General features: G+C 46.4%; 1 protein-coding gene across 2 annotated transcripts in view; it reads right to left on the bottom strand.

Moving 5' to 3' along the window:
* The window catches only part of LOC136108732 (mesothelin), a 32,929-nt gene extending 12,767 nt beyond the window's left edge, over positions 1-20,162 (bottom strand). The window contains exons 1-11 of one of the 2 annotated variants that reach the window (XM_065850838.2): positions 14,643-20,162; positions 13,096-13,176; positions 6,330-6,460; positions 5,881-5,982; positions 5,515-5,600; positions 2,900-2,940; positions 2,380-2,401; positions 2,241-2,268; positions 1,454-1,538; positions 458-619; positions 37-239 (exon numbers count right to left, since the gene is read on the bottom strand). In XM_065850838.2, the coding sequence (XP_065706910.2) occupies positions 37-239; positions 458-619; positions 1,454-1,538; positions 2,241-2,268; positions 2,380-2,401; positions 2,900-2,940; positions 5,515-5,557 (584 nt within the window). In that variant the 5' untranslated portion in view covers positions 5,558-5,600; positions 5,881-5,982; positions 6,330-6,460; positions 13,096-13,176; positions 14,643-20,162. Of the gene's footprint in view, positions 1-36; positions 240-457; positions 620-1,453; positions 1,539-2,240; positions 2,269-2,379; positions 2,402-2,899; positions 2,941-5,514; positions 5,601-5,880; positions 5,983-6,329; positions 6,461-13,095; positions 13,911-14,642 lie in introns of those variants that run through there. The other variant, XM_071815201.1, reaches the window with a different exon arrangement.
* Positions 20,163-20,458: the final 296 nt, after the last annotated feature.

Genomic DNA, 20,458 nt, shown 5'->3' with positions numbered 1-20,458 from the left:
CAATGGACTGACACAACGCTTGTGTTCAGCACTTACATGTTCTGAAAGGTCTCACACAAGATGTTTTTGGCATGGAGGCAAGCAAAGACCTTGGGTTCCACCAGGAATGGCTGAAGCCCCTCATGGACCCACTGAGACAAAATGGGCGGGCTGTCTACGTTGGGTATTTGCAACATCTTCTCCCACAGGCCATTAATGAAGACCATGCTCCACTCAAGAGAAAGAGGCACATGAGAAAACTGAAGGCAAGAGATGAGAAGAAACACATTAATTCAAGTGAATACAGACTTCTAAACAAATGTTATTTCCATCTTCCCAGCTATTTTCAACAGTACAGGACTTTACTATGTTGGTGGAGATCTGTTGATTGAAATGGTGCCCTAAGGTAATGTCAATTAACGCCTTCTACTGGCATTAATGTCACAGGTGAACAAACAGTTGGATACGTGATACCCACCCGCTGGCTGAACATAGTCAGGGCAGCTATAAGCTTCTTGGCATCATACTTGGAAAAGAACAAAACAGAGTATTCCGCGTCCATAGGACTGGCAGGTTTAGGGATAAGGCAAGAATATAAGGATATGAGAAAACCATCCTGAAGGTCCTGGAGCCAAGCACTCTGAAAAAGAAAAGGGAAATCCATATAGAGATACGAAAAGGTGTGTGACATTTAGAGATGCTGCAGTATGCAATTTGCTTTGGGTTTGTGTCACAAGCTCAGCTACACGTTAGCATTCGGCACCGTAAGGTGATGAAACCTCTTGGCAGAAGAATCAGAAGCAAGTTCAGCTTACACTGACTTTAAGCAAGCCTAAACTTATCCAGTTCCAAATGTGGGATCCTTCTGTTACCTAATCTGTGTTCCCCCCCCAGGCAAAGAGTGGCTTTAAAAAACTTTTCAAAATGGTTTCCCACCAAAAATACATGGCCATTTGATCAAAGTGGAAACTTCCATAAGAAACTTCCTTGGTCCAGAAACATTTTTAAATTAACAAAAACCACAACAAATACCTGAAGAAATTACATCGTTTTGTTAGAAACACTTACAGGAAAGTACGTATCTTTGTCAATTTGATTGCAATTAGCGGTAGCACAGCAACTTAAGAGATAACGATAAAAGCAGGAAGGGAAGTAAACCTGAAATACCCCAGATGACACTGCAATCAGTGTTCATTGTGCTCAAAAGTGGTTTACCCCGACAGATCAGGGTTATTCTCACGTACAGATTTGTTTCAGCATTATGATACCAGTTTCTAAGAGCCAGTTTGTTTTAGAAATCTCCTTTGTCCCACTTTCTCATCTGAGACATTTGGAGAAGATAGCATGCCCCATGGAGACCAGCTTTGGCCACTCCATTCACAGCTGACAGTGGGACTGCTTTTAATACAGAAACTGCACTATTGTCAGGAAAACAAAACACGCCAGCCCATGAGAAGAAGGTGACTGCTATTACCTGTGCGCAGGCGTATTGCCCAAAAGTGAGGCTGCAGGGGGAAGCTTGGCCACGGGCTACCTTGAGAAGCACCTCTTGACTGACCCTGGGGGAAAAAAGCAAAGACATCACCTCAGTGCCAGCTGCCCCAGAGCTGCAGCAGTGGGGGCTGAACTGGCGGGGAGCTGGGGCTGAACTGGTGGGGAGCTGTGGGCTGAACTGGTTGGAGCTGGCACTCCAACAGCACCACACCTGCAGACACGGGCAGGGAGCAGAGCTGCCTGAGCCCTGACAGGCAGCAAAAGGCATCTGAACACCCCTGCCCACCTTTTTGTTCACTGAAGTTTTATTCAGCTGCAGCAGGGAACTACTTGCTGGCACCATTTGGGAGCAGGGACAAGATACTTGTCAACTGTTGACGCTTTGGTAGAAAATAAGTTCCATGAAGGCTGGAAGCAGACCTGTGAGAGTCATAATCTGCCACCACGAGCCAAGCCAAGCTCAGCACTAATGTCAAGGGTTTTGGAGCAATAAATCCCCCCCGTCAGGCTGGCTGACACAGCAGAGACTGGCCCTGCCTGCCTTTGTCCTGCACAGGCACAGAGCCCCAGGAAGGCACTTTCCCTTCACTGTTTCAAGGAGCACAACTAGAGCCCTCCCTACCCATAGGCAACCCTGGGACTTTGTGTGGTGAAAGATGGTACACGTGGTTTCAGAGGCTTCCTGCTACCCAAAGTGACATCCCCGACAAACCAGTGTCAGTCCCAAGGAACATGGTGCCAAGAAAATTTGCTGGTGGTTCACATACCTCTTCACTGAAGCACACACGGCAGATTCTGATTCCCAAAAAAAAAAAGAGTGATAAACATAAATGAACTGTTATAGGAATATGTTTACAGAACCATGCCTGAATCTTCCCTATGGAGAATATGTGATAAGAAACTCACCATTGACAGGGAAGCTGGAGCACTGCACCGGGAGAAAAAGAGAAAAGAGATTATTTTATCATGCAATTACAATGGTAGCACAGCATTATTAGTGACCATTGCATACGGACACACAAGTTATCTGCAATCTTTTGTACTTGGATCTGGCCTGAAAACACACAAGTGCCAAGATCCAGAGGTGTCCTCTTGACATGCAAGGTAGTTGCCATCTGCAAAATTTATATTGCTACTAGCTCTGCACTTCCAACAGCCAGAAAGCTCAGGGCTATGTGTGTGCTCCCATCAGGATGAGGGTCACTGCGATGGACTGTTCTGATGATTTCAGTGTGGCTGATGGATGTCACCCTCACTGCACTGCAGACAGGCAGGGGAAAGGCATTTCCCACCCACCTCCATGCTCAATGCACCAGATCTGGCTTGTAGCAATGGTTTCCCATCAAAACACTGACCACCAACCCACACACGCTTTACAAGTAATAACATGGATGACACATATTTTAAACACATGAGTTTGTCTTACCAGGTATGTCCCAGCAGAATCTGCAGCAGCAACCTGCCAACCTGGAAGACAATGTGCAATTTTAGACAATTTCAGCAGCAAGTCCAGGACAAAACTCATTCCCACAGTCCAGCCCGTATTTGGTTTAACAGACCCTGAACATCACTCATCTTGCTACATGATTTTATTCCTCATTCCTGACACAAGATTTCACAGAATCGTTTCTGTCAGACCTTTCTGCTGCTTCCTCTTTGACTTTGCTGACCGGGTGAGCAGACGTGAGGTTCTCCCTGTCCACCTGGGTCAGTCTGACAGGACAGAAATGTGGCCTCTTGGATGACATGAGGGATTGCATGCATCCCTCTCCCCAGAGAGGAAAAAGCAGTGAAAGGGGCAAAAATAACACTTTGAGAACAGTCTTTCCCTCCAGGACTTCCTTGTCCTGTATCCCTCGTGCACCATGGCCAGCCCATGCTCACTGATCCACTCAGGGACCAGGCTCACCATGCTTGTATTTCCACATTGCTTTTAGCTTTGCAGCCTTCTTACAGGATCCCCATCAACAGGTCAATTGTAGCCAAGCCTAGGATGGATTTCATACAATTTTCCTGCCAAGTCCTCAACTGGATTAAAATCACGCTGTGCTGCAGAGCTGCAGAGGACACAGGTAACTCCAGTGCACACCAGCCCTCAGGTCAGTCCTGCCCAAGAGCTTGATTGGGATTTAGTGAAAGAAGAGAAGTCAACCCATCCCTGCTGCCTCCCAGCAGGTCCATACAAGCCCTCCACTTGCCTATTCCTTGTTTCTCAACTTTTACATTGTTCCTGATGGCAATATGTATCTCCTCTGCCAATGCCATGAAGCTGGAAAGGTGGTGAAACACAAGCTTAGAAAATCAGTAACAATATACAGACTCAAATCTCCCTGGCACTAGTATTATTTACTTGAGATTAGGAATCTGACAAGCTCAGCATCCCCTGTGTACAGAAAAAAGGGGAAGGTAGAGACTTCCCACCGGTTTCAGACAGGACAGAACAAGTGAATCCAACAAAACACGACATGAAATGAGAGGGAGAAGGAAATGGTCAGAGTGACTTTGGGTCAGGCACTACAGCTGACAGGAGGCTGAGGTGGCCACAGAGGTCACCCCCATCCACATCTCATCACCTGCACCCACAGAGCAGCTGGGCAGAGCTCAGGCTCAGCACGATGGCTCCAAGGCTCTAAAGCATCCATGACATCCACTCCTTATCACCCCTGGGGGAAGAATGGTCAGGATTGGCATTATCTACAAATATTTGGTCAGAAGTGACTCATGGAGGGAATGTGGAGGAGTTGAGCCCCAAAACCAAAACACAGAAGCAACCTCCAGTGGTTCCTCCATACCACAAGGCGAAGGGATGGCTCCCTAACTAGTATAACAGCTTTTTCGATTACTAGTTGCTATGCCTTTTAAATAATTTAATTAACAGAGACCTGTCGCTAAGTAACAGGCAAAGGAAACATACTCAGAGCTGGGCAAATGCAGCGCCTCCCTCCAGGTTGCACACACATTGACTTCACTCTTAGAGAAAGTCCCGAAGGAGTCACCCAAACCATACCAGAGCTGGTGCCAGCGCTGGCCCCACGGCCATGCTCCCCTGCCTGCAGACAAAGCCACCGTGAAAATCGTTTCCTGCTCACCTGGGACCCGCGGAACACACAGCCAAGCCCTTTGGCCCCACTCTCAGAAAGCTCCTACGCACATGTTAAACCTGAAGCATGCAAATTGTTTCACTGACTCAAAAGAGCAGCATTCAGAAACTCCCCCGCAGGAGAAGGAGGAAGAGGAAGGGCGGCTTCTCGCTCTGCAAGACCAGAGACGACCCCAACCTACTATCGTACAAGCAACCTGTGCACTTCTGCCGGACAAAGGCATCCCTCTTTGTACAGGAAATTGGAAAATCACATTTTCATCAGGGTGTCCACAACACATTGGTCAGTTTTGCACAGCAACAAGGGCTTAATTAAAGAAAGAAAGAAAAGTTATCTATTTCTTTTTCCTTCCTATAGCACTGGCCATTGCAGACGAAGCAACAGTCCCTTTATGGAGCTGCTCGCCAGTTGATGGCTCAGGAGCTTGTTCATAATGTTACAGGTTCATGTTTTGTTGTCATCAACATTCACTGCAAACATGACCTCAAGTCTGATGAGTGAAGTAGAATAAAGCGCTGACAGTTTTGGAAAGAAACAAAGATCCTGCTCTAGAATCCCTGACTACCAAAAAAACAGATGGAGGGAAAGTAGGGGAATATAGAAGGTTAGCAGATTCAGGCAAGATTATTTCTTAGGTGCTTTCTCAGAGATACCTGGATACTCCAGCAAAAGTAGCAGTGAGCAGACAGCTCTGCAATGACAGGAGGAGAATGAACTTCAATTTTGTCTTTCCACCCTGTCTGTTACAAAAACTAATATATTTTCATTCACAGATACAATAATAAACACACATAACTAAAGGCTGAGGATTCAGATCAACCACCAAAGTAATGTTCAATGGTCTTTCAGCACAATTTTCCCTTTTGAGGATTATCTCAATAACATCTGCTGGTAAGGAAAATCCTTCCAGGACACCCATTGCCCTCCTGGTAATACTCACCAACCAAAAGGAGGAAGCCCAGACTTTGGAATAACAGCAGCATTTCTGTGAAGGTCTTTGGAGAACCCAAAGATGCAAGGAATCACCTTGTTGCAGCCAAGAAAAGAAATCAAATGTATTTCTTAACCACAAAACCAAACTCAAAAGTAGGAAAGTTAAAAGGTGACTGTCTCACAAGCACACCCTTCAGAAAACATATCTGACACTAGACGCAAAGCACACGAAAAACTATTGAAGGTCTGCTACACCTGGGAAAGCACAGAGTTGCATGCAGAAAATTCAGAATTAGTTAATTAGCTAATTCAGTGCTATCAAGCCAGGCTTCCCCCTAGTACAGGAGGAGGAGATGGTGACGGTGGCGCTCACCTCCGAGCCGTTAGTCGCCGGCACTCGCTGGGCAGGGCTCCGATCAGTGGCTGCTTTTCACTGAGCAAACCAGGGTGTGTCTCTGGCTTCGCAAAACTGCATCTGAAATTACAGGATGGATTTGGAGCACCGGACACACCTGCAAGCACTTGAGAATACAAATGTGTAGCAGTACAAATAAATGTGTTATTTGTTAATGCTTGTCATTCCTAGGATACGACAGGGAACGCCGAGACTACACGGAGTGAGGAGGAGAGCAGTGAAAAGCTGTGGTCCCTCCCTGCCCTGTGCTTGGCATTAAAGGAGGCAACCAAAATAAAGCTGCACTCCCAGGACAGAGCTGCTCTGGGATCACCTTCCTCCTGTTACTAAAGAAATACTTGTCATCAGGAAATTTTGCGTCAGTGGAGCATGAAATATTTGGCCATTTTCTTGAAATTTCTACTCACCCCAGACATCTCCACCTGGGAAATCCCAAAGAGAAACCCATGGCAGCTCCTCCGCTGCTCAGACAGGCCATTTTCAGATCCCAGGTATGTTAAACTGGGAACTCTCCTCCAGGCTCAGCAAGGTCAGTCAACTGGAACACAGGGCAGAGGAATCAGGAGAACTGAAATAAAAAATGTGGCTCTGCAGCAGGACAAAAGGCCAGGACTGTGCAGGCAAACCCCACAGCACGGCCATCAGTCTCTTTTCCATGATGAACCTTTGCTCGCTGAGGTGCTCGGGGTGCAGGGGCCACACTGGCCTCATGCCCAGGGGCCCAACATCTGCATCCAAGTGCCACCTGGGCTCCTGCACTCACAGGCACCACAGCAATGAGATGCAGGGATGTTATTATCCAAGGCTCGAAATCTGTAACTCCAGGGATCCCTGTCTCCCTATCACCAGAAATGGCCTTTTTCATTTATTTCATTGCTGCAAAGCTCCTGAGAAATCACTTCATGGGTTTTCTAATTCCTGCAGGCTGCTCTGTTTTAAAAACTAAATGACGTTCTTATTAAAGAGACCATATTTGACTTTAAAGGGTCTTTATACAATAACTGTATGCTGCAGGGGCTGAGGGTTTGTCCTTCGCCTGAATCCCATGTGCTGTGGTTCCCCACGACCCCCCAAGACCTGCGCAGCAGCAAACAGGAGGATCTGACTTCACCTGAACTTGTGTTCTCCCCAAGCCGATGCTGAGCCTAACAGCAGGTCAGCAAGGAAAACCTGGCACGTATCATCTGCATGAAATGAGTGCTGCTGCAGATTCTAACAAGGGGTGGATATTAAACTATCTTCCACCTATTTCAGACTTTTTCTCCCCCTGGATCTGAGGCCTCAAGTCTCTAAGAAATTGCCCACTGTAACTATCTCAATTTCTCTGGATGCAGCAGAGTTATTTTGCATCCTCAGATTTGAAAATCTTTCTTTGGTCACTTTATTGATGCTTTTTCAGGAGAAGTTTTTTTGCCATAAGCCAATTATGTCCCAGGCTTAGACTTGTCCCATCACGCCCACCTCTAACTCACGTGTTACTGGCAATACTAAGAAAAGCCAGTATCAACACACAACATCACCAGGTACCCAAACACCGTCTCTCTCCCAGTTTTCTTACCACAATCAACATGTTTTGCAGCTATTTTGGACCTAGTGCAACACTGATGCATAAATGTAGTTTATGTGACTCAGAAGTGACTCTCACCAAAACCCATCCTAAGCTACCCAAATCTATATAAACATGAAATGCACTATTTTGTAAATAGTCAGATTCCTGGAGTACTAGTTCAAAGCAAGAAGCTTATTCTCCAGGAAATCCAAATGAGGTCTCCTTGGGAAGGATGGGAGATCCTTCACATCAGGTTTCAAATACCAAACTTTCAGTGTCTCACACCTTTTGGAGATTCGGCATTGCAAGCAGTCTGTCCTGACAGAGGGTTGCCCACACCTGGGCAGACAAGTCTTTCAGGAGACAGAGCCAAGAACGGTCCCTGTCATTAGTCTCATCTGCACCATGTTCCATTCCTAAGCACCGCTCTCCCCACCCCTTCTGAACTTTTCTAATTTTGCAGCATCAGGCTTCTTGGCTGCAGGCAAATGGGAACACGGAACACGTACCAGGAATGCTACCAGAACTTGCTCAGTGGGAGACAACTAGAGATCTTCTCTTGTCCAAGAAGAACAGAGATGGGAAGGGTTTCAGACTGCCCAGTCCAGTCCTGGTACCACAGGTCATTTGTAGAATATACCCTGAGCTGACAGAGGCGCAGCCAGCCTGCCCTTGCACAGATCTGGGAGGGAGATTTTAGAGCTCACACATAGTAACAATCACTTGTAGCTCAACACAATCACACAGAAGACCTCTCTCTGCCTCCCTTCCCTCTTGCATTCTTCCCTCTCCACAAGCTTCCTTTTCCCTAAACTGAACCTTGTGTCCCCCCCCAAAAAAAACCAACCCACAACAACCAATGCCTTTGTGTCAACTCCCTCTCTTTTCAAATGCATGAATAGCAAGTGAGAAGTGATGTCCAATTCTGCATCACAACCTCTAACATACACCCCATAAACCTGGGGCAGGAGGGGAGGCAATGAAATCAGCGGGTGGGCAGGAGTGGGACAGGTCTGAGATGGGGTTTGCACCATGGGAAAAATGAGTCAGAACCTCCTTTCACCCGACCTGACTGTGCATGTGTACCATCAAATCTGGCTTAAGTGTTCTTCAGTCACATAGAATTGTACAATCGATTGCTGAGGTGTTCCTGTTGTGCTAAGCCAGGTGTGGTGACAGACAAAAACTCCCTCCCCATCCCATCTCCACCACGCACACCACACCCCCTGCTTAGCCCAGAAAATCACTGGGCTTCCCTGTGGTTTTCATCCTGAACAAAAGGGGCTTTGTGCTTTATTAGGCTCTGTCGGCCTCTGTCAGGCTTTTTTGAGTCCTGTCAGTGCATATTGAGCCTTCTGCTCCCTTTAGAACAGAAATCTTCTTTGCGATTATCCCTTTTACTTTCTTTGTTGTTGTTTGCTTTTTTTAATTTTTCCTTTGTTTTCTTTGTTTTTTTCTTTTCTTTGATTTTTTTTGCTTGCTTTTTGAGGGTTTTTTTGCTGAAAGACCAAAGTGTCGCAGGTGCTCTGGGAATTGTATGAAGACACATTGAAGGCTGAAAGCAAATGCAAACCAGCTAGCAAAGAAAAGCAAACTGTCATAACTGAACAAAAAGGCAAAGCAGGCTACGGGAAGTAAGAAAGTGTCTTTCAGAAACTTGAAGTTATTTTTGTGTTGAAGAAGGAATCTGTCAGGGCCCTGCTGGGACAACGTGGCCCAGGAATAGAATGAAGATCTGGAGATACACAGCTCTAAAAGGAAAACTAAATTCATTCTTTGTACCCATCACACTAGATTGCTTTGTTATGTGAGTGCATCTAAGAATGAATCTCCCATGTAGACAGTGACAGAAGAGGTAACAGAACAGAATCAGACCAAAATGCCCAGACAAAGCAATCACATCGCAGAGTCCTGAAGGAGAAGGACGTGACGCATCTGGTGTGTCCAGCCCTTTGCTTCAATTACACCCTGTGGACCACAGGTTGGAAGGTGACAGACACAGCAGCAGGTTTTCGAAGGATCTCCAAAGCAGACTGGACAGAGACCAGAAGGAAAAAGGGAGACGTGAATGCTCAGCCTAGAGCAAACCTCTTCTCTTTGGTGGGACAAGAAACAAGTTTGCTGCAGAGTCAAGTGAGGTGTGTGAGGCCCCTTCCCAGGATTGTGTCTCGAGCTGACAGAAAAGGATAGATACAGAAGTGATGCAATGCCTGTGGTTTGAGGTATAAACAGCCCCGAGCCCACAAAAATGGTGTTATGATAGAGTCATCACTTGCACTTAGCTCTCCCTTTTATCCTCTCTGTACAGATCTCAGGTTTCCTGGCACTTGGCACACAAAGGAAGACTCCCCAATAACTGAAACAAATCTGTGGGAAGCCTCTCCCATCCTTATCTCTCCAAAAACACAAACAAGGAAACGCTGCTAAAAAAAATTCCCGCATCTGAGAGCTGTGATTTCAGTGGCAGCGAACCAACACGCATTGCCCCACGGCTCAGCGCGTCCCCGCACGGCCGTGTCCTGCCCTCGCTCCTCCGCTCCTGACCAAAACCGCTGTCACCTACCGGCAGTCACGCAGAGAAAGTCGGGAGGGCTCCCAGGTGCTGACGGAACATCTCCTGCCTTCACATGGATCAGTCTCACAACCGCTTTGCCCGGATCAATGCTCCGGGCTGGCAGCCCGAAAGGCTCCGGGTTAAGGTAGAAGATGCATTTTTTGAAAGTCTCGGGTAACCTATAAATAAGTTTTTTCCTTGAAGTTGTTGCTGTGGTCAGTGGTGGTAAGAAAAGAACTATCAAATGAAAAGGAAACTCTGATGTTTGCAGCACCAAGCCTTTTGGCTCATTTCAGCTGCACAACCACCTTTCTCTGCAAACCAAGAGATTCACAGGACCAGAGGTACGGTTCAGACTAGAAAAGGAGCTGACTCTCCACACTGGTGATTAAATTGCACAGCTCTGTCTCCAAGAGTGGCACATACCAGAGGTCACCACTAGTCCAGAAAGCGACCGAGCAAAAAGTATACTCTCATTTATTATCAATGCAAGTACAGTTTCAAATCAGCAGGACTGATTCTTATCTCACCGTAGATCTTTAAAAGCATGCGTAAGCGCACAGGTCACATCCAGCTATGTGACTGCATGGTATTATGTGCCCGCTTGTTAAATGTCAGCCAGAGAGATTTTATAAACAGGGCAACATTTGGTTCAATAAGCAGCTTGTCTCACCTCTATTTGCTTAAGCATGCACTTACTCGCAGGGAATATGTGAAAAGAATCATTATTGGCTTCAAGATGTTACTGCGCCCACACCTACAAATGCCAGCGGGGTCACCAGAACCTGATACTGAAGGTTTGTGCTTTACAGCTCATGCAAGACCATTTGTCCTCAGCTGCCTGTGCTACCAGGCCTTTGCTTGAGGCTGCTTCTAAGTTGAAAAGGAGAAGAGAGGAAAGCCAAGGGTCTCACAGACCTGCCTACCATCAAACACGTGAATCCTCGGTCACCTCAGGACTAAAACTCAACCGTGATTTATCCCCCACTGCAGTGACTCAAGAGCAAACCCTGCTCTGGCCACACAACACTCCTGGAGTTTTACACAAGAGATTTTCCTTGCTTTCTGCCTCCCTCTCTCCTCTGTAATGCTTGTGGTGCACAAAGTCAAAACTCACCTACATCCAAAACTCAAACCTTGTCCTAAATTATAAGCCAAACCAAGGTAATTACTAACATTCTGATTTTGCTCTCTTGGCAAGGTTTCTTCATGCTGGTGACCAGCTGGGCGCACTCAAGAGCAAAAGTGTTGTTTAGTAATGCCCTAACCTTACCTGTTTAGCTCCTATCAGGGCAGGGTCTGCAGCCAGGAGTAAGAAGCATGATCAGTTTTAAGGCCATTTACATTACTGGGAGACCAGTTTGCAGCTGGAGGAGGCTCAGAGCTGACACGTGCTCCAGAAACCCAGCCCAGCCTTGAAAAGCTGCTCGGGAAAAACCAGGTTATCACAACACTGGCCCCTCAACCATCAGTTCTGGCTGTAGCACAGTGCTCATGTTATTTAAAGTATTTGGCACCCAGCACTCCAGAACAGCGCTACTGGTGCCAGCTGCTGTGCCATGTTCTTGCAATTCCCATGTCCTTGGCTGAGAGGGTCCTCCCAAAGCACACACTCACCTTCCAGAGGACAGACAAGAACGGGTGAGGTGCTGTGGGCACCAGCAATGCTCCTGCCCCACCTGGCTCTGATGTGAGTATTGTCTGCACTTGGCCATCTCTGCCATACACTGAAGTGTGGCAAAATGCAGCTCTCACTGACAGGCACTTCTTATTCTCAAGCACGAAGAAGCTCTGCCTCTGGATTTTGCAGCTTCACGACAACAGCCTCGTGTGTGAGTCAGCCCCCTGATAAGAACTTCGCATGTTCTCAGTCGCTTCTCCTTACAGCAAGGCTGACACCTTGTGACACAACACAGCAGTCTAACCTGCCCTCTCATTTATATATAAATATATATATATAAACGTGTGTTCACATGATCACCTGTAGTAGGTGACAGATAACACACAGCCCTCAGAAGGAGGGGAGGGAAAACACAGAGAACGCATTATGAAAGTCAGAGATCCAGCTCATGAACTGGAAACCTTAAATCAATTTCTAGCATGACTAAACCCCATCTCTCACTTTCCCTAAACCCCTTCAGCCAAAGGCCACCAGCCCTAAACACTCTTCTTAAGTACCTTCTCCTCACAAATACTTAGCACCTGCTATGCCAAGCAAGGGATTTAGGTCAGCTCAGAGTATCCAGCCAGTGATTGCTCTGCAGGGTAAGAAAGGTTTAATCCCTTACTGCTGCATGTCTGTGTCTGCTGAAAGCAAACATGTACCAAGCAGGACAATCAATGAACCTGACTGAACATCACATTCATAGAATCATAGAATCATTTTGGTTGGAAAAGACCCTCAATATCTGAGTCCAATCATTACCCCAGCCCTGGCACTAATCCATGTCCCTGAGAACCTCATATCCACGTCTGTTCAACCCCTCCAGGGATGGTGACTCCAGCACTGTCCTGGGCAGCCTGTTCGAATGCCCAACAGCCCTTTGGGGAAAAAATTGTTCCCAAAATACAACCTCAGCCTCTCGTGGTACAACTTGAAGCTGTTTCGTCCCATCTCATCAAACACGTCCTATTCCAAACAGCACATGGAGCCATAGGCAGGTAATTTGCCTGGCTGTGTCCTTATTTTCCAGGACAGGAAAGGCAGGAGGGACATAGGACATTAAGCAGTGTGTTAAAGATTACATGGCAAGGTCAGAGCTGTAGAGAGACCTGGGGAGACGGAAAGTAAGAAAAGCACCGCAGGGTCAGTTCTGGTTGTTCCTGCAACCATCAGCCCCCCAGGTACCACCATGGGGGTGACTGCACTGTGCAGCAGAGCCCAGCTCAGCCCTGCTGCCTCCCCAGCAACTTTTCCTCGTTGTGGGGCTCAGGACACCCACCCTGGGACCAGCACCTCCCTGGGCCCAGGCTGTGACAAGGAGCGTGCAGGCACCAGAGGGCACCAGGAGCTCAGCCCTGCCAGCCCATAGCTCCTGCCGCCGCTGCAGGGCTCTGCCAAGTCACTCACCTGGGGACAGAGCCATGGAGAAGGTGTTTGAACCAAGCTGGAGGATTTCATAAAACAGTATCTGTTCTTGTGGAAACTCTGCTGCAAAATATTCAAGACAAACACTAGTCATTTCTGTTTTGCTTTCAGTCATATATTCTTGTATTTCTGATTTCCTTCCCATTCAAAACAAAACCCCACATTTTGAATTACGATTGTTCCTCACAGACAGAAAGCTTTCCCACCACTGCACCCCTCCAACAGATGACCGTGTGGCCGCTATTCCTGTATTTCAGCCCCTGACCCTTCTGGATGATCCAGCAAGTTTTCTACATCTCTATGAGTATCTGCTGGTGACTTGTCAAACGAAGAAAAGTAAAAAGCTGCCTCCACAGCTGCCTTCATGCGAGAGCAACAGCTTCTATGAAACTATAGTAAGTGGGATGGACTGGTGTTACTGTCAAAGCTGACTTAAGCCCAAACATGGAAACTGAGTAATGTCTGCAACAGCTATTGCCAAAAAGATTTAGCTGCTATTGAAAAAAAAAAAAGTCTTTAATTATTGCTGACTTTGCCTCCTTAATACTCTGATTCTTCAGCTTGTACTGCAAATCTTTCCACGATGCTCATTTATTCTCCAGTTTCATGTACTTAGATTATACATTGGACAATACATTGTCCTTTGACTTGCCTAGAAAAAGTCCTTCTCCATCCCTAGAACAAAACGTTGGCTGGTATGAGTCTGAGTGTGTTGAGAACGTGGTTCAAGAAAAAATCAGTGTCAGCAAATCAGACATTGATTGAGAACTTGCAAAATTCAGGAAACAGCCCAGATCAGACAAGTTCAAGAAAAGCTGAGCAGCTGAGGGCTTTTAGAAATTGGCCACTCAGGGCCATCTTCAGCCAATGCCTGTTGAAAATGGGAAACTGCTTCTCACTGGATCTGATCCAGATTTGAGTCACCAATTGGTTTTTAATTCTGGGCAGGGTGTTCAGTGTCACGCCCTCCTAACACTGATGCCTTTGCAGGGCAGGAACTCCCTCGGTGTCCCACACCCAAGGGTGGCTCCACAGGCACGCGGCACCTTCACGGCACGGGGACTTTGCCAGAGCACGATAACACATCGCAAAGCAGGGAAGAGACCAGCTGAGCCCCAAACCTGCAATTCCCGTGTCTGCACTAAAGACTAGGACTGGACTCGGTTGCGTAGGCACCACTTCCATAAATGCAAAATCCCAAGCACTTTTGTCGTAACTCGAGCAACACAGAGGAAACACCTCTGTGTGTGTGTAACGGGCTATCACCGTCTAACAGAGCAAAGGGAAATACTTCTCAAGTGTTGTCATAATAATTCAGCTTTATCAGTTACATAAATTCCATGAGCTCTGGGCTTACGATGTGGAATTTTGGTCATTCTATCTGCTAACTTTAAGTGTAGCACTTGGAAACATCAGGTTCTGCTAAATGTGCAGGGCATAGTCACTTCCCGACATCTTGGGCAGAAAGCTGTGACCTGGGCATCACAGCCCTTTGTGGAGAACCTCTGTGCTCCATATAACACACTGACCTTTTGGAGGAGGAAGAGCTTGGGCTTTGCTCCAGCTGATGTTGGGGAGTTTGGGGTGACAGTAAGATGAACACACGGGTCTCACTCAAATGCAAGGTGAATTTTGCTGTGTTCTAGTTTCATAGTCTGCGAGCAGCAGCGAGCCTTAAGACCAAGAAGTGCCAAAAAATTGCTTCTGTAGTACTGGAAAAAAAAAATGCAAAACAGATACAGGCCTTCAAAGTTAGCAAAGGCCTCTCCCAAATATCGCTCACAATTTTCCTGGAACAAAAGCCAGAGCACCAAGATATGACTTGTTGGGATACTGTGGGTCCAAGAGTTATCAAGAGAAAAGACTGGAAAAGAATAAATATGGACAAATGCAAAACTCAGCTCCATCACTAGGGATGTTCCTCTTCCTTAGAGTGAAGCACAGAGGATCCCAGAAAAGGTCATTTTATGAGGCTGACATGAGGTTATGAGGTTGACAGACAAGCAGTGATTTGAGCCAAGGTCAGTTTGTAGCATCTCTGCTGAGGGCAATCAGACAGTATCTCCAACAGTAGGAGAGATACAATCCAACAGTATCTCTAAAATGCCTGTGACCATGCTTTCAAAACACAGTTGCTTTTTTCATTTGCAGCTGCTACATCTGGAGATTGTCACCTCCACGTTTAAGCACCAATGAACATAAATGGCCTGTTCTGTTTTGTTGTTTCCACCTAAAACAATTAAGAGCATTCCTGAGACAGGCAAGGACACGAAACCCAAACGTCACCTCAGCAGCACAATAATTCTGAAGCCACTTAATGCTCTTTCGTGCCATGGTTCAGCAGGATTCCCTCGTGTGCTGAGGTGCATCAGGAAATACTCACCTGTAGGCACAGAATCACATTCAAAGTGTGAGCAGACCAATGCACTACAAGACAAATCCGAAATGGAGAGAGCGTCCAAAGGAAAGAGCAGGTTAACATAATGATGCTGCGGAGACCCCGGGCTCCTCATGACAACGGTGCTGCAGAGAACAGTGGGGAAACCCGGGTAACTTCCCAGCTGAGTCACAGGTCACCTCAGCGGGAAGGAGGAAACACGGAGGTGTGATGGGTTTTGCTCCAGCCATGCTACAGAGACACAATGTCAAAGTCACTCAAGTGAGTCCACATTCATATAAAAGCAAATGAGAATAAAATCCTTTATTTTTTTTAACCGCTTCCACTGTGACCGCAAAAGGCTCACAAAGAAGGACCATTTTGTCACAGTATTGTCTTGTTATCAGTAGAAATGGGCAAGGCAGATGGATGGCATAGAAGCAGTGGGGCTGACAAAAGTTTTGGGAGATGAAGCATAACAAAAATATCTCAGCAATGAGGTGCTTCTGAAACGCATTTCTGCCAGGTCATTCATTCTTGAGAACTAAATAAGCAAAAAAATTAACTCCAACTGGCCTGTCGTTTCTACTCAATTTCCTTTCAGTGCCCTGATCCCATTAGATGGTCTGTGACACAGTCACTCTCTCATTGAGATTTTTCCGTCCCTTGTTTGACACAAACCCCCTTCGACATAAGGTGGTGGTTAAATGTTGGAGATAAAGCGTTAGCTGGATGAGAAAGGTTGTGCCAGCTTAGGGCAAAATGAGAATCTCAAGTGGTCTTGTTTCATTGCACCATTTCCATATGAGGACATCACCTGAAGGGTGATTCAGTTTTACTACTAGTTTTAATGCCAAGTTTTAGTCAAGCCTTCAGTAGGCAACATGATAAGGTACAATCCTCATCCCATTACACTCCCTTCCTACCAGACAAGAGGGTCTGACCCCTGTGAAACAGTCAATAGGGTGGCTGTATGTCCACATTTGCTTGCCCTAAGAGTGCTGCCTCTCAGTTACCACTAATTGCAGCAGCAGTTCATTAAAACAGTTTATGTGCTGCCTCTTGATTGGCTGATCATAACTTCAATAGCATGAGACTCCAAGGGATGCTACATTGGCCCACACAAACCCACTCAGGGAATTAATACGGAAGTTTTCCCTGTGCAACTGCACCACCAAGTCTTTATCGATTCTCTGACCCTGCCCACTTCAAAGCTGCTCCCACTTCAAGGCTGCTCATTTTCACACTCAATGGGTGGAGGACAGAGGCTACTACTGGAGTTTGATTTTTTCAACAAGTGACATGAGTTACGTGACACCTGAAGATGACTCAGGAAGGGCTGGGTCTTTGCCCCTTGGACCAGCCAAAGAAGTCATCTGGCATCGCTCCCCGTGTACCCCACAACCAGCTGGGCAGCGCGTATAAAGGGGTGGCACCAGAGAAGGAGTTGCTACTGCAGTGGAGCTGCTGGACTACATGTGGCTTCCCGGGATTCATGAGGTTCTGGAAGGAGAAAAAGTAAGTTTTGGGAGACGGCTGTTTCTCTTTCAGCTAAATAACTTAATGATTATTAATGAGCAAGTTGGTACTTTGTGCAGGAATATGTATATTGCTGCTCTTTGAGGTAACCTGGCGGAGCAACTGATCTCCGGTTGAACTAGAATGTTCTTGGCCAATTCTGGCCATTCCTTTATCACTTTCAAGGTGGTGGTGTTTTGTTTATTAAACAATAAAGCAATGTGCTCAGAGACAAGAGGGAGGGACAGTGAAAAAGATGGGTAAAATAATTTCAAAATAAATAATCTCAAAATGGTGATTTATCAGTGGTTGTGGCTGTTCACAGTTGGCCACACAGGACATACGATGCTTGAAACTCTGCTCTATCAAAGCAAAGTGTTACTAAACTGACTGAAATACTAGAGGGACCTGTGGCCTGGGATCTGTGCTGTGTTGCAGTGAGATATGTTACAGAGGAAAAATACTATGTTTGTGTTCGAGGATTTCTAGTGCCAGCAAGACCTGACCATCTCTGCTCACCAAGCAGAAAGTGACACTGACAGAAAGTGCACCAGGAAAAAAAAAGGGAATTACTTAGAAAGCAAGATACCCCTATGAAAACATACAACTACATTTTGGCAGTCTCTTTTAGTGCTGGAGGAACGTTTTTGTTCTCTGGTGATGAACACCAACTTTGACCATCTGTACATGGCACCCATCCCTCAGCCCATCTCCTCTCATAGTGTTGAGGTCACTGGACCTTTCCCAGCACCCCTCAGGCAGGATGGAGAATTTTCACTGAACTTCCAGAGAGTACCTGCACTCCAAAGAGATAATTCACCAATGACTTATGCTTTTTTAGGCTTGAAAAGGTGATCCACTCCCGAAAAAAAGAGAACAATGAAGGGAAAAGAAAGGCCACCGCTTTTCACTGCGCTTATAACTTTACTCATTTTAGGTAAGTCAATTTAGCCCTACAACCATGCTGAGCTGAATATACAGATTATAGCGACAGAGCAAAGTGTCTCTGGTGTTGGCAAGACTTTGCAGTGCAGTTTGGGCTCCAGCACTGAAAACGTAGTGCTATGTAGCAAAAACAGCAATAACAACTCGGACGTGTGCTCAGTACTAGTACGTAACCAGTAAAGGATGAAAAACGAGCTTAGTTTCTTAATTTCATGTTTCTCTGGTCTCTGTTCTTGCATTTCTGTGGGGGTCTATGACAGGAGAAAATCAGTTTATTTCCACTCATCTAACTGTTCCCTCTGTGTTTGTTTGTTTTTTCCTAGGGCCATGTGTAAAAGGTTTAAATCAGGTATGTGTGTAACATCACAGAATGCTGTACAAAGTTTGTTTCTGGGTTATTGGTCATTTAGCAGGCACTTAAAAGCAACATCAGTTACCTGCAATAGCCACTTACAGGCAAAATTCACTTTTAGACACTCAGCATCAGCCATTTAGAGAAATCTAGTGCAAGGGAACCTCCGTGAGGTTATAAACAAACATCCACATGGCAATACAGGAAGCACTGCACTGTAGCGAGCAGCCTGTGTAAATCACACCCTATTCCATGTCACGAATACTCTGTCCTAACTACTGCTCTCTCTCCTTTCTTCCCCCAGTGTCCAGCATTCTTCATGTGTAAGTAAACTTTTCCTTGTATCTAAGGCACTATTTCTACACTTGAGATGTTGGGCAGGGTCTCTGCACACACAGGAGCAGAATGAAGTATTGGGGAAGCTGACACCCCTTGGAATCATCCCTGAATAGAATCCATGTAAAAATTCTGCATCATTTATTTAAGGACCTTTTAGGGGTCTCAGCCCAGCACTGAAAAGGAACACTCACTGTTATATATCCACAATTTCCCACACAACACAAAGACCAAACAAGAGGAGCTGACGGGAGAGGGTGTGGAACTGAAAGGGCTGGTCAACACTTCCTGCACCCAAAGGAAAGCATCACATGTATTCTCAAAGAGGCTAAAATATTAGTGTCATTCATTTCTTTGTTCTTCCACAGCTCCAACTTACTGCTCATCTGAAAGCAGGTAGGCATCCCCGAGAACTGGTATCCGCACTGCTTGAGAGCAATTCTGCTGGTGTTAAAATACCAGCTCCCAAAAGCTGCACCAAAAGAACCTGAGCCCTTTGCCACCTACCAAGCTCTTTTCTCCTCAGACATTTAATGGAAAATGTTCAACATTTCCTGCTTCCTTTCCAGTTCCAATCTAAGCTCCGTCCTGAAGAGTGGTGACTGGTGCAGCCCTTCCCTGCGGCAGTACGCCTGCGCTTCGGTACGTCACCTCCAGCAGGTCCCACCAGCTCCCCAGATATTCCTTTCTAGCTACTGTGAGCCGTTCTCAGTCAGATTTGCCTTCCCCTCCTTGGGCACACCAGATGGGTTTGCTCTGAAATCACTGCCATCGGGCAAAATGCAGCAAGCCAGGCCACCCCTCTGACCCTGGAGAGCCAGAGAACTGCAAACTCTGACCTTGGATTTGCAGATCTTTACCCTTTTTCTGATGGAATATCCTTCTGTCTGTCCCAGGGCACCAAGCTGACATCGAGTCAACTCTTCTCCATCCTCTCGTGCTACATCACAGATCCTGCAGCTCTCCTGGACCAAGGCGCTTTCCTGCTCTTGTTCCAACAAGTTGACAGTAAAGTGCTGCAAGCTGCTCTGAATGAAATCAGTGTGCAGGTAATTTTAGCATCAGAGGGGAGACCATTGGATAGTTACCTAGGGCTCTGCAGCCCCAGGTCTCTAGTATGTTGTTACTACATTTACACAAAAACAATAGCTCAAGTTTCAGTACAAACCAACCTACTCTTCCCTTCCAAATCCTCCTCAACACTTTATATTCCTATTCTCTTTAACAAGCACAGGAGTGCAGTCTGGCTGTTGAGGTGAGAAATCCACTTTTTAGTCAGCTGAACACCTTCTCCTTCCCCATCTGCATTCACTTGTCTCTGTCAAAGAGAGCACAGCCCACCTGAACAAGCGACCGCCTTTCAGTCCAGACACAGTTCCTGCCACGACCCTGCTCCCAGCACAGTGTCAGCACCAAGGAAAATTGGTCTGCTCTGTCCGCTCTCAGGAGTAATTTTCAAGGCAGCCTAGATGAACCAATTTGAGGTAACATTTGGAGATTAGAAGCACTAAGGCAATTTCTGTATCTTCTCAAGAAGAGCGAAGTTGGACAGTTGGACAAGCAGCCGACCTGAAGATCTCAGGAAAGGGACAGCACTCTTGTCTCAGCGTTTGTGCCGAATCACTAGCCCTAAGTATGCCAATAATACCTGTAACAAACTAGCAGCACTTTCAGCATTTTCCATCTTGTTTCCAGGTTCGCAGTGACCAGATTGCACCAGCCACCAAAGCCTTCATCTTAAACGCAGCGTGGGAAGTCATCAAGTCTGATCCTAAGGTTGAAAATGCAGGTTTCCTGGCATCCTGGTTCCAGGAGAC

Source organism: Patagioenas fasciata, chromosome 15, assembly GCF_037038585.1.
Source record: "Patagioenas fasciata isolate bPatFas1 chromosome 15, bPatFas1.hap1, whole genome shotgun sequence".
In the NCBI taxonomy this organism is placed as follows: Eukaryota; Metazoa; Chordata; class Aves; order Columbiformes; family Columbidae; genus Patagioenas; species Patagioenas fasciata.
This window is presented reverse-complemented; position numbering and strand designations above follow the sequence as displayed.